The sequence below is a fragment of the Colias philodice genome, chromosome 21 (assembly GCF_061535455.1).
Source record: "Colias philodice isolate Cphi_HAF_F1 chromosome 21, ilColPhil1 Martin Lab GWU primary, whole genome shotgun sequence".
Lineage (NCBI taxonomy): Eukaryota > Metazoa > Arthropoda > Insecta > Lepidoptera > Pieridae > Colias > Colias philodice.
In genome coordinates, this window is record NC_143106.1 from 4,910,144 (window position 1) to 4,922,544 (window position 12,401).

At 30.5% G+C, this 12,401-nt stretch overlaps 2 protein-coding genes and 1 long non-coding RNA gene across 3 annotated transcripts in view; 2 read left to right on the top strand and 1 right to left on the bottom strand.

Annotated features, from left to right (window-relative positions):
- LOC149478850 (uncharacterized) overlaps positions 1-2,186 on the bottom strand; it is a 70,435-nt gene extending 68,249 nt beyond the window's left edge. Inside the window, exon 1 of the mRNA XM_089709141.1 lies at positions 1,755-2,186. The gene's annotated coding sequence lies outside the window, so the exon portion shown is untranslated. The remainder of the gene's footprint in view (positions 1-1,754) is intronic.
- LOC149478854 (methyl-CpG-binding domain protein 4-like) overlaps positions 1-8,158 on the top strand; it is a 40,870-nt gene extending 32,712 nt beyond the window's left edge. Inside the window, exon 2 of the mRNA XM_089709143.1 lies at positions 7,327-8,158. Within this exon, the coding sequence (XP_089565269.1) occupies positions 7,327-8,054 (728 nt within the window). The 3' untranslated portion in view covers positions 8,055-8,158. The remainder of the gene's footprint in view (positions 1-7,326) is intronic.
- Positions 1-8,446, top strand: part of LOC149478851 (uncharacterized) — a 56,956-nt gene extending 48,510 nt beyond the window's left edge. Inside the window, exon 3 of the long non-coding RNA XR_016317389.1 lies at positions 8,157-8,446. This is a non-coding gene — a long non-coding RNA (uncharacterized LOC149478851). The remainder of the gene's footprint in view (positions 1-8,156) is intronic.
- Positions 8,447-12,401: the final 3,955 nt, after the last annotated feature.

A 12,401-nucleotide genomic window follows, 5' to 3' on the forward strand; every position in this document is an offset into this window, starting at 1 on the left:
AGAATCGGTCCACCCGTTTCGGAGGAGTATGCAGACTAACATTGTGACACGAGAATTTTATATATAAGACTAGCGGTCCGCCCCGGCTTCGCCCGTGGTACATATGAAAAATAGATGTTGACCGATTCTCAGACTTACCCGATATGCACAGAAAATTTTATGAGAATCGGTCCACCCGTTTCGGAGGAGTATGCAGACTAACATTGTGACACGAGAATTTTATATATAAGATTATATTATCTGTGGTGTAGGTTTATACATAATATATCCGTAAATTATAAGAATTCCCGTAAATCGTAACATGACAATTAGCTTGCTTTGTTGCTCACAATCATATGAGGTAATGAAAATAATTTGAAATTCCTCACAGCAACATAATTACATTGCACTTGACTTCCTCAGAATAAACTGTGTAACTAATAACATGTTATGTTATTTCGCTTCTGGGTTTTGTTGGAATTCAGAGAATAGGTAGATACTGTTACGTCATAAGCCTTTATTTTAGCGTCTTATCTATTAAAATTTCATTGTTCATTTTTTTTTACTGATTTATAGTTGCGGCATATATGTGTTGCAATTATTAATTAACATAGCATAATATTATTATGTATAGCATGGCATATTAATCCATACTATAATATTATAAATGCGAAAGTAACTCTGTCTGTCTGTCTGTTACTCAATCACGCCTTAACTACTGAACCAATTTGCATGAAATTTGGTATAGAGATATTTTGATATCCGAGAAAGGACATAGGCTACTTTTTATCCCGGGTAATAGAATAGGTTTTATCCCGGAAATCCCACGGGAACGGGACCTATGCGGGTTTTTCTTTGACTGCGCGGGCGAAGCTGCGGGTGGAAAGCTAGTATACAATATTTTGTAAAATAGGTGCCTGAGTAAACTGTACCTATATCATTTTCCGAAAATTCTAACTTCAAAAAATTGTCACCTCACCACCATTTGAAGTGGAATATTAATATAATTTATGCATTTATTATTATAATTTTATTCATGATTCATTTTATACAAATGCTCATCAATGTTGATAGCCCCTATTACCATTGTAAAATTGAATGCATTCAAAATTACACACACACATATTAGCATAGTTTAACGATTTAAAACAGATTAGATTGTATCCAGAAAATCTAATAGTTTCCGAGAAATATTTTTACAAACTAGGTACAATTAGGTTCGTTAGTATAAGATTAGGAAGAAGTTGGAAGTTCTTTCCTTGTCAAACCGGCTGGTAACCGCTCGTACGGTAGTTTATATTTTTATACTTCTCGTCATATTATGTCCGTAATGTGATGTCAGTGTTCATAGTGTAAGATATAAATCATTAACATTTTATCTGTATTAATTTTGTTTACAAATACGAGCTTTTCCGCGTCGCTTTAGACTTTAGAGTAAATTGACTGAATTTATACATAGGTATGTCGTGACTTTTTTTTTCCTGTATTCTCGTGTTGTTTATTTTGTTATTGTTTGTTGTAAGTACCAGTAGGTACTACGTGTTTAATAGCAAAGTAAATATATGTGCGCCTTCAACTATACAATTGACCTTGTTGTTTCACTAAGCATCAATTATTATTTCTTGGTTTTATTTGACACTGTAAACCTTGTGTAATTTCGTGTGTAAATGAATAAAAACCTAGATTGAAATGTCAACGTTTAATAAATTGTACAATAGGTATATATTATCTACTACTGCATGTATTATTGTTGGTGAATATAAAGGAATACACACCATGTATTATCCATGTCGGCTGAACGGAGAAAGATCCATATTAAAACACAGTTCTAAATGAAAAAGTATTAAACAGCCTTCCAGAGAAATCACAAAACCAGTGAACTTTTCGCGAAACACAAAACAATTGGTAACTATGAACTCGATACACGATATCCGATAAAATGTTTATTTTCACTTGTAACTCGAGCCGGCCGCGCTATCGATCATAACGGACTGGTTTTATTGTTTTCACGAATTTTATTTCGCGATATGAACGCGCGTTACACGTGCTTCCACGACGATACACCACCTCGGAATAAACGCACGATGTCGATGAAGACGTTAGGTGGCTGAAGGAAAGCAGCATCAGATTTTAATTCCTTTCTTTAGACTTGGCGCAATAATTGCTATGGGAAAACTTAACAATAGACTCGTCCAATGAATGGATCAATCATACGCTTTGTATTGTCTGCCAGCTGCCCGAGGCCCGAGCGCACCTGTTAAATAGTTTTCTGTTTGCAATTGCATTTTATCGTGCGATGCACTAACGTGGATCGCTTCTTCATTATTAACTAATTAGTTGCAGAATGAAAGACCACAAAGTATCTAGTTAACGCTAATGTTTAACGGTAAAATGGTCTGTTATTTTTAACATCTTTTCTTAAACAAATTCAACATCATGGATCAATATGAATGTTACTTAGGTAGGTTTGTTAACATTTTTATTGTTAAGGTCAATTTGGCATTAAAAACCTTAAAAGTAATTATTTATCCAGAAACTTCGCTATAAGTATTATCACAGATTACTTAAATAGATGGTACCTAAATGGTCATCTCACATCTGGTTATTGTCTTTATTCTCAAGTCTCACAATTCACAGTCGAAGATATTGAATAGAAATCGTACGTAGGCGTCTATTTGGCTATATTTTGTGATCACACAGTGACACATGAGACATGAACTTAGATCATTAAGTAGACATGAATGAGTTTACAACCTTACTTTTTAATCACGGATGTAACTAACTAACTACCTACGAATATTGTTAAAGTTTAGATACCACCATTGCATCGTTGTAAATAGATGAAGCAGTAAACTAAAGGATTTGATAATCGCAACAACTAAATATATATAATATAAAATACAATATTATCCCAATTAAATTAATCAACCAATTATTAAAAAGATGCTATTTTTAGAAGATAAGATTCTTTTCTTGGTTTATTTTAAATAGTAGTTCAATGCAAATGAAGCTATTTAACGGCATATCGAATTTCCGATATAAAATCAATTTATTTTGTAGATTTTGCGTGAATAAACATAAAATATCCTCTCAAATTTTTTGATTCACAACATTAAATGTTAGGTATAATTATTCAACTGCACTTGAAAGAATGCGTTGTTTTAAATATTTAATATATTTTATTGTAATAATATACATATAAAATTGATCTTCACGGTTAAAAATAAATTTAATTTAACTGTATTACATTTTAAATTTCTCATGTGAGTGGTTACGAGCTTTTGACTTGACTAAAATTCCTTTAAGTGATGGGTAATTACTAGTTAATTTTTCATACATATGTATGACTCAAGTCTTACAATTTCTAAGTACCTACCATAATATAAAACAAAAGCCCTGAATTACGATGAGGTTCCAAAACAGTTGTTTTGTCACGCCGATATCGCGATGTCGGTCTTGATTTTCTTCGGTTTGATTTGCGTACTTGAAACTTGGCAGTACTTTTAATTTTTTGTTTACAAACATTAGGTACACAAGGTTCCGGCTAATCTCTGGAACGAATAGCTGATGTTATAAGGAGTAATTAATAAAAAAAAGCTACTTTTATTCTGATATTTCATAAGCATAAGGAACATTAGGATTCAGAGGAAAACTCATTTACGCGGGTGAAACCGCGGGACGCAGCTAGTATAGATAAAATAAAGGTAAATATAAAGTTGAATATACAAACATATTATGTATAACGTACTTATTTGCTCAGTAGAACATTAAATTAAATAAACATACGTTAAATTCCTTCAAAGACATTCTTACATAATATTATTAGTAGGTATGTAAAAAATATATAGGTAGTTACTTAGCTAATATTAATATTAAGTTAACGTAATAAATATTTCATAAAACAGATAGGTACCTAATTAATACACTGCCACACTGGCATATCTCGTATTTCTTATAAAATATGTTTATTTTAGTTCGTATAATACAATATTATGTATTTAGAATTTAGATTCCAACGGCAATTAGCATCGGTAAATAAAATTTTAGTTTTTATGAAATTTACACAGCGTAATGTTAGCGTGCAAATGGCCCACTGGCCTTTATAATTTTCCATGATATATTTTGTATGAATTACCTATGACTTAATGATTATCTTTTCAATTATCTAATCACACATGCTAATGTGATAAAACATTTTACTTACATTACTTAAAATAGCACTGAAACAGGTTTTGTAATACCTATACGTTATACCGAAAAGACAAATGAACACGTGCCTTTAGTAGACGTAGATTACTATTGGTTATTTTTTTTATTTTATTCGCTTTTACAGGCTTTATATGCTTCACCTTTATGTTTGTATGTAACCGAATCCTTTTGATTCGATTTTGACTCACTCAGATTTAATTAAAACTTTGTACGTACATATCAAGCATCGATGAAAATACAATATTTTTTTTTTGTAAACAATTATTTTTATCGATTCCCAAAGCATGTGGCGCGTGGATACACACTTTGGTGATATCTGAGTTCCCCTAAGGGATTAGGACCTATAACTTAGTCTGTCGTAGGAATAAAACTGGTGACGTCTAGTTTAACCAGCCCTGTTTGATCGACCCTTTGTTTATTCCAGGCATGAAGCAGCCCTTAACAAATACGTGTTCTAAACTATTTTATTATATTACATATTTAAATTTATAACGTAAATAGATAGCTATGAGGTTAAAATTATAAAAACAAACACAAGAAAAAACTAAGCATTAGTGTGTGACCGTTGAACTTTAGGAGAATAAACGATAACTCATAACATATTTCATTTAAATTTTCAAGCCATTGAAGTGACGCAATAAAGAACATAAGTACATACTTAATTATAGAACTAAGTGGAATCTCAATGAATTGATTCGCTTGTTTATGTATCTGTAGTATAAACAGGCAATTCGTAGAATCTGCGCGAAAAACATTTACAATACCTGCGTTCTGTATTATTATATCCTACTTGGTAAGTTATGAAATAAGACGAATTAGAGACTGGTATCAGAGATCTTGTATCCTAATTAAATAGTTGGCGAATAGAGGTAGGCGAGGCTGATTTTAGAGAGATTACCTGAATTACTCATTTTAGCTACAATATAATATTATTTATGTACGAATCGATTCTAAAATTATCGATAAACAAATATTTATAGATTCTTCTATTTGTACAATATAAATAAAAAGATATATACCTAAATATACAACTTATACATATTTTTTCAATTCTAAATAGGTGTACCGTGTATCTCTAATATTGAAAATGTATCGAAATAACGAATTGTTTAATATTTGAACACGAAGACGGTCAAATAAAAAATTAAAAATATTTACTTCTAGAACCATTAATTGCTATGCAATTTTCTGAAAATTAATGAAATGTTTTAAATTTAAGATATTGCTCGAATTATGCAAACAAAATTTCAAGCTTCTATAGAATCACTGGTTTCGTTAATTATTCAGTCAGAAATCTAGTGTCCGTTTTTAGCTTACTCGTTAGATAAAAGCTTACATTGTTTCATATGTGTGCTAAAACATTGATCCTTTAAGTTTTAAATGGAATGATAAATATTTTAAATGAATGGGTGCAGCTGGCTAGCTAGTAGTCAGTTCAATAAAGAAACGAATCTTCAATGGCGGCCAAAGCTGACTTTGACAGATGGTAGGATCAGCAAAAAAGAAAATAAAAATAACGTAAATTGATAATTATTTTATTAATTATTTCAAATTGTTTGTTGGAAAACTTTTTTGTTATTGTATTTGTGTATTTATATCAATTATCATATTTACGTATACAGAATGTAATAAAATCCCCATAATACTTGTAATATGCCCATAAAACTGAACAACTTTTCCCAAAGAACATATTTTGTCAAATTCCAATAAAACATTATTTACTTTCGCAAATGCATAATTGTCATTGTAAATTTATGATAAAAACTATTATAGGGAAAATCAAATACATTTTAGTAATTTTATTTTTCCATTTTTTTTTTGCATACCGTACGGCCGTGTGTGAGCGAGAGGGAATGATAAGCGCCGCCATTGAAGATTCGTTTCTTTAAAGAACTGATTAATACTCATTTACATGAGCTTATTTTTTATAAGTCACGGACGACCTCTTTCGAGGCGCTTTATTTATTATATTATCTAGAATGAAATTATTTCTAAGAATAAACAGTATATTTTACAAGTATAGGTAATGTATTATACTGTAATACAATTTAAAAGCTAAAGTATATGGCAACATCAATTTGCTTGTATTAAACATAAATGTCTGACGAAGGGAGGTAAATAAGAAAAAAATTGAGATCGATACCTGATATTGGTATATTTTGCTTCTCCAAGGATTGACCTTTGCAACAGAGGAACATAATATCAGATATCCATAGATATTTCTCCACACACACACAAACACACAGATTGATTCGAAAGTAAATAATTACTATGTAGTATACTATTATATTATGTGGTTAAATTAAACATTGCAATAGCCACAGAGACCAGAGTTGACAGATAGCTGATATATTATATATAGCAGATATATATAGAGATACATATCTCTAGGTAAAAGGGATATCATATATCTAGAGTAAAAGGGAGACATAGGGAGTACATACTCCCTATGTCTCCCTTTTACTCTATATTTTCGAACCCATGATATATTTTCCTTTAGACGAATCAAAATTCTGTATGATTGAGCTACAATATAGATTTGAACAACCGGTTGTGACACTGTTTATCATCAAAAAATAGTCATTATGATGAATAATTAAGTACTTAGTTAATAGTTATTAAATATTTTAAGTTGATTCGTCCGCCGGATACTTAATGCATTTAATATTGTCCATCACGAGTTTCCGGACATCTAAACAGCCTTGTTGTTGTGAAGTAGGAAATGTGAAACTAATAAATATTTGCAATTACTGGAATAACAAATGCATGAATAACATATGCGTATTTTATGCTAATACTGTTTATCTTCACTAAGAAAATATAAACCTCTTTGGCTCTACTTAGACTCATGTGTTTCGCTGAATGATATTTTGATGCATTTCTCCTTTGCATTAACTTTTTCACAATAATTATTTTTCTCTTTCAAATATATATACGGTTGATTTTTTAATTATGGGTAAAAGTATAACATATAATAGGTATAATGTAAGCCGTTATATATTCTTTATATTCTCAGGCTAGATTTATATGATAAGATGCGAAAATAAATATACTGTACGCAAATCGTCAAAAATTTAAATTGAATTTTTGCGACGAAAAAATCAAACTATTTTATGAAACCAACAATTTCTGTTACAGATCAAATGCCAGAAGAGCCAGATTGTGTCAGTAGATTTTTCGACGAAAACAGTCTCAATTCAACAAGTACGGATAAAATGTCAATACCTTCATCGAGAACTTTAGATGATTCTCAAGATTTAAGCCAACTCTCAATAGGCTCGGAGACAGATGGTCTCAGCTTATCGCAGTTAACAATACACGAACCGGATCCTTTGAATATACAGCCATTCTTTAACATCACTCCCCGAGCGATGCCCGAATCTCCGCACTACATTATTGAAGAAGAATTCTCTCAAAATCCTTGGGCGATGCTAGTCGCAACTATCTTTTTGACAAAAACATCCGGTAAAACTGCTAGGTCCATGATCAAAAGCTTCTTTGAAGAATATCCAACGCCGTATCACGTATTGAGCGATTGTCCCAGTTCTTTAGAGAGATTCTTTGAAAAGTTGGGTTTAAGGAAACGTGGTCAAATGATATGGAAGTTGAGTTATCAATTTGTTTCGTCGAAATGGCGGCGGGCGAGCGACTTATGTGGTATAGGGAAGTACGGTGAGGATGCGTACAGGATGTTGTGTTTGGGGCACACGAATATAGACCCTGACGACAGATATTTAAGGTTGTATATTGATTGGTTGCAACGGCATACACAGTTTATGGAAGACAACGGAATTGTAGACAGTGAATATATAATAGACGATCCCGTTGCGAAATACTATAGAATAACCTTGAGGAACTTTGTTTAATTTTAACTGCCTGAAGTGTTAGAATATAGTGTTATTGTGTACCTAATCTCTAAAACCGACTCTTTGTGTTATAGTGAAAAACTTGATCGCAATTTACAACAGTGTCACTGCTCAACATCGATTTGAACAAAGTGATAAACCTGGTCCTTGGTCTCTATACTTACCTAGATATGAAGGTAGAAACCGAGAAGATATACTGACTATACGATTTATTATGTGATAATATTTATTCATTTATAGTATGTATGATATTTCTATGTGTAATTTAAATTAAACTATTTTATATTTAAATGTTAAACATTTGTAAATAAAAATCTATAAAAATCATAGGAAAGTAATTTATAGCGCTCGTGCACTGCTAATAAAAAAGGAACGACTTTGAATAATTAAAATTACCTACCTTATGTCTGGTTTAATCCATACTTGATACTATTACTATATTACTATCCATACTAATATTATAAATGCGAAAGTAACTCTGTCTGTCTGTCTGTTACTCAATCACGCCTTAACTACTGAACCAATTTGCATGAAATTTAGTATAGAGATATTTTGATACCCGAGAAAGGACATAGGATAGGTTTTATCCCGGAAATCCTACGGGAACGGGTTTTTCTTTGCAAACGCGGGCTAAGCCGCGGGCGGAAAGCTAGTTACTTATACAATATAAAACTGTTAAGGATTTTATTAAATTATGTGAATGTATTTAATTAAACATATTTATAACTATTAATTATTATTTGTTTCATTTTTATTTACATACGGTACCTAAAAGAAATTCAGTATACTTACCTAAGTCTACTACTTATAACGAAAAAACAACCAACATCAATAATAAGCAATTTCACAAAAAAAATAATAGGTTCTTTTGAATAAATACAAATTGAAAACGATAAAAGCTTCTCTGTTCTAATTTTTAAGGCCAAAAGGTCGTTGACAATGTATAGGTAAATAAATTCTCCCAAAAATTATCATTAATATATTTGAGTAAAATTCATGCAGTATCCTTGTGAAATAATTAGTATTTATGGGGCTTGCAATATTGGAATGCCTCAATTCAAAATAATTTTAAATACCTACATAACTAACTACATGTAACTTTTTAAATTATTTTCAATAATATTCGAATTTAAAAGCAGCAAAAGAATACTTATAGATTTGTGATTATAAAATCAATACAATATTTCATGAATTTAATTTATAGGCACATAACTTTTAATTATTGGCTATTATAATTACACAACTTGCTCTATATTATTAAAAATTCATAAAGTAATTAGAATTCGGTTTAAAGCATTAAAGATTCTATATCATGAATATTTGCTTAGTTTAAAGAGATTTATACTATGCTACTTTTAACTCCATCGTACAAAAATGGTTCATCAACTCTTAAATAATTTTGCGCAATGATAGATCAGTTAACATATCGAACAGCGAACAGCATTTAACAAGCAAGCTTTTGGGTCCTTTTTAGTCCTTTATACTTAGACTATTTATACTACTGTTATAACTTATAATATATACTCTAAGCCTCTGTGTACAAACTTATTATTAGAAAGAGGAAAATTATGTATGGATATGCTTAGCAAAAGTACAGCCAACAATATTTGCTTAATAAACTTACAGGCTTTAGATTTTGAACGTAAGTATAAGGAATAGTTAGTGTACAGATTTAAACTAAATGTAAATTGCCTACGGACAAGGAATATTTATTTTGAAAAAAAAAATACAGATAAATTATAGTACTTAAGTAAATCGTTTTTCAGTACTTAAGTGATATCATGACTTGTAGTAATATTAGATTAGCACAATAGGGAATTAGTAGATACCTACCTAGGTATTACAAGTTCTAAGTTTTAGGCATCTAACGGTAAAAGAATACGTTATCACTTATCATAAGGTTATTATGAATGTATTTAATTTAAATACCAATAAAAATAATCTTTGAATGATCAAGATAAATCTTAAATATTATATTGAAAGGCAAGAATTTTTTCAACTCTCTCAAGTGGACTGTTAACAGTTTACACTAAAGGTCAAACCCAATACATAAATTTATGAAAAGAAATATTAACGTTTAATATTATTATTATTTACCTTAGGTTATATCTAAATAATTTAGTATAAGAATATCTAAAGCAAATATTTTAAATAAACTTAGGTAACTCAGTCATAACCTCACTTTAATAGAGGTATATTTTAAAAATTGAGGGATCTCATTAAAACATTAAATAAACTTAAGTAGTTACTTAAATAAATGAAAAACATACTCGATTGATGATTTTTTTTAATATCTTTTAAAAATTCATTGGAAATTTAAATTAAGTAGATATATACTTAACATAAGTATGTACTTAACTATGACCTTTAGGTACATAGTAGGTGCTTTTGGTACTAACCTAACCTACCCTAGCCTATCGAAATATATTTTATTAATATATAAAGTAAAGTACCTAGTTTGTAGATAAGGTATACGATATTATAATTACAATATCCGTTGTTAAGCATTGTGCACTATTTTTTAATTTTATATTTTGGATTTCTAATGAACTTTAAATACTTACCTAAATAAAAAATTACCTAGCTAAGAAATAATGTATAGATTAAAATGACAACTAAAATACGCTAATCCATACTAATATTATAAATGCGAAAGTAACTCTGTCTGTCTATCTGTTACTCAATCAAGCCTTAACTACTGAACCAATTTGCATGAAATTTGGTATAGAGATATTTAGATACCCGAGAAAGGACATAGGATAGGTTTTATCCCGGAAATCCTACGGGAACGGGTTTTTCTTTGAAAACGCGGGCGAAGCCACGGGCGGAAAGCTAGTTTCCTATAAAATATTTTCAATATATTTAATAAAAATATAAATTTATAACTATAACTACTTACCTATGATAAAATACTGGGTTTTCATAACATACAATACCTACTTAATAATGACCTAGTACTTTAAAATTATAGTAGTACCTATACTGTATAGTGACCACATCAATGTAATAACCATTCATGGATATGCAGCCATTGTACGTGAAAAATGTTATATCATGGTTATATCCTTCAAAAAAGTTTTAGTAGGTAGGTATATTCATGAATCATGGACGACCCATTTTTGGCCTGAAGATCAGTCAGATAATATTAGGTATGCCTTTTTATATGCAATACGCAAATACTCCTACAGTAATATTTGGCTTATTAAAAATGTTATAGTTCGGGATTATAAAGCTTAATATCTTCTCAACAAATAACTAATAAGTACCTATATATTAATATGATCAATTACAAAAATAAAATGTTCTTTTAGAACTTATAGACTACAAGCCGGTATAGGAAAAAAATATGGGTCATTTATACCACCTGCAGGTGACCTATCTAGAACGATAGAAGAGCATAAAATAATAAGATTCAGCATTATGCCGTCACTTGTAAGCTGTCCAACTGAGTGCAGATGAGAATTCGAAAGTACAGGTAGACTCCGTAAATTTTGGTCATATATTTTTGTACGGCATTCTTAACCACCGATAGATCCATTAAAAATAATAAGAAAACGCTCAGTGCCGTACTAAAATGGTGGTCCACAAAGTCGGAATTTTTATTTAATTTCCGAGAGTTACCGCGGTAAATTTGGTCATTTGACCATGTACGGCATCTGTGTCATACATACTATTTCAATATGTACTGCTTTTAATCCATTATTCCGCAACGCCGTACAAAAATCATGGGGACAAGGGGAAAAAATCGAGTTGCATTCCCCTCTCTTTACCCACTTCAGGGGGTCATTTGACACAACACGAAATAAATTTATTTTTGAAAAATAAGGTCATAAAGAAGTTTCACTTCTTAACTACCTGTGTACACTAGTACACGCACACATTTCTTTATTAGAAATCATTGTATATTGGGCTATTGCAAATTTATTCACCCGCAGAGGTGTATGGTACTACATACTTGGTTAGGTGTAGGTACTATTACATAATGTACGTTTAAATTTACACCTATGTATAATAAAATTTTCTCTATTTTAATTATATAATTCATTAACAAAATAAAACAAATTCAAATTGTCCACCTGTAATGTTAATAGTCATTTAAGAGGGCAACACATAATGTGATAAATAAGGTAAATAAGATATTTAATATTTATTGCAATATGTACTTATATCCGCATAATAAATGCTGTTTTATCGACATTCATAATAGAATTCCTGTACATACTCAATATACTTTGTATCTGAACAAAAAGTAATTCATACTTGGGCAGGATAGACATTCGAATATGAACCAAATATTTGAACTTCCCGCTCTTGTGTTTCATAAATAAACCAATGAGGCGTTGAAAG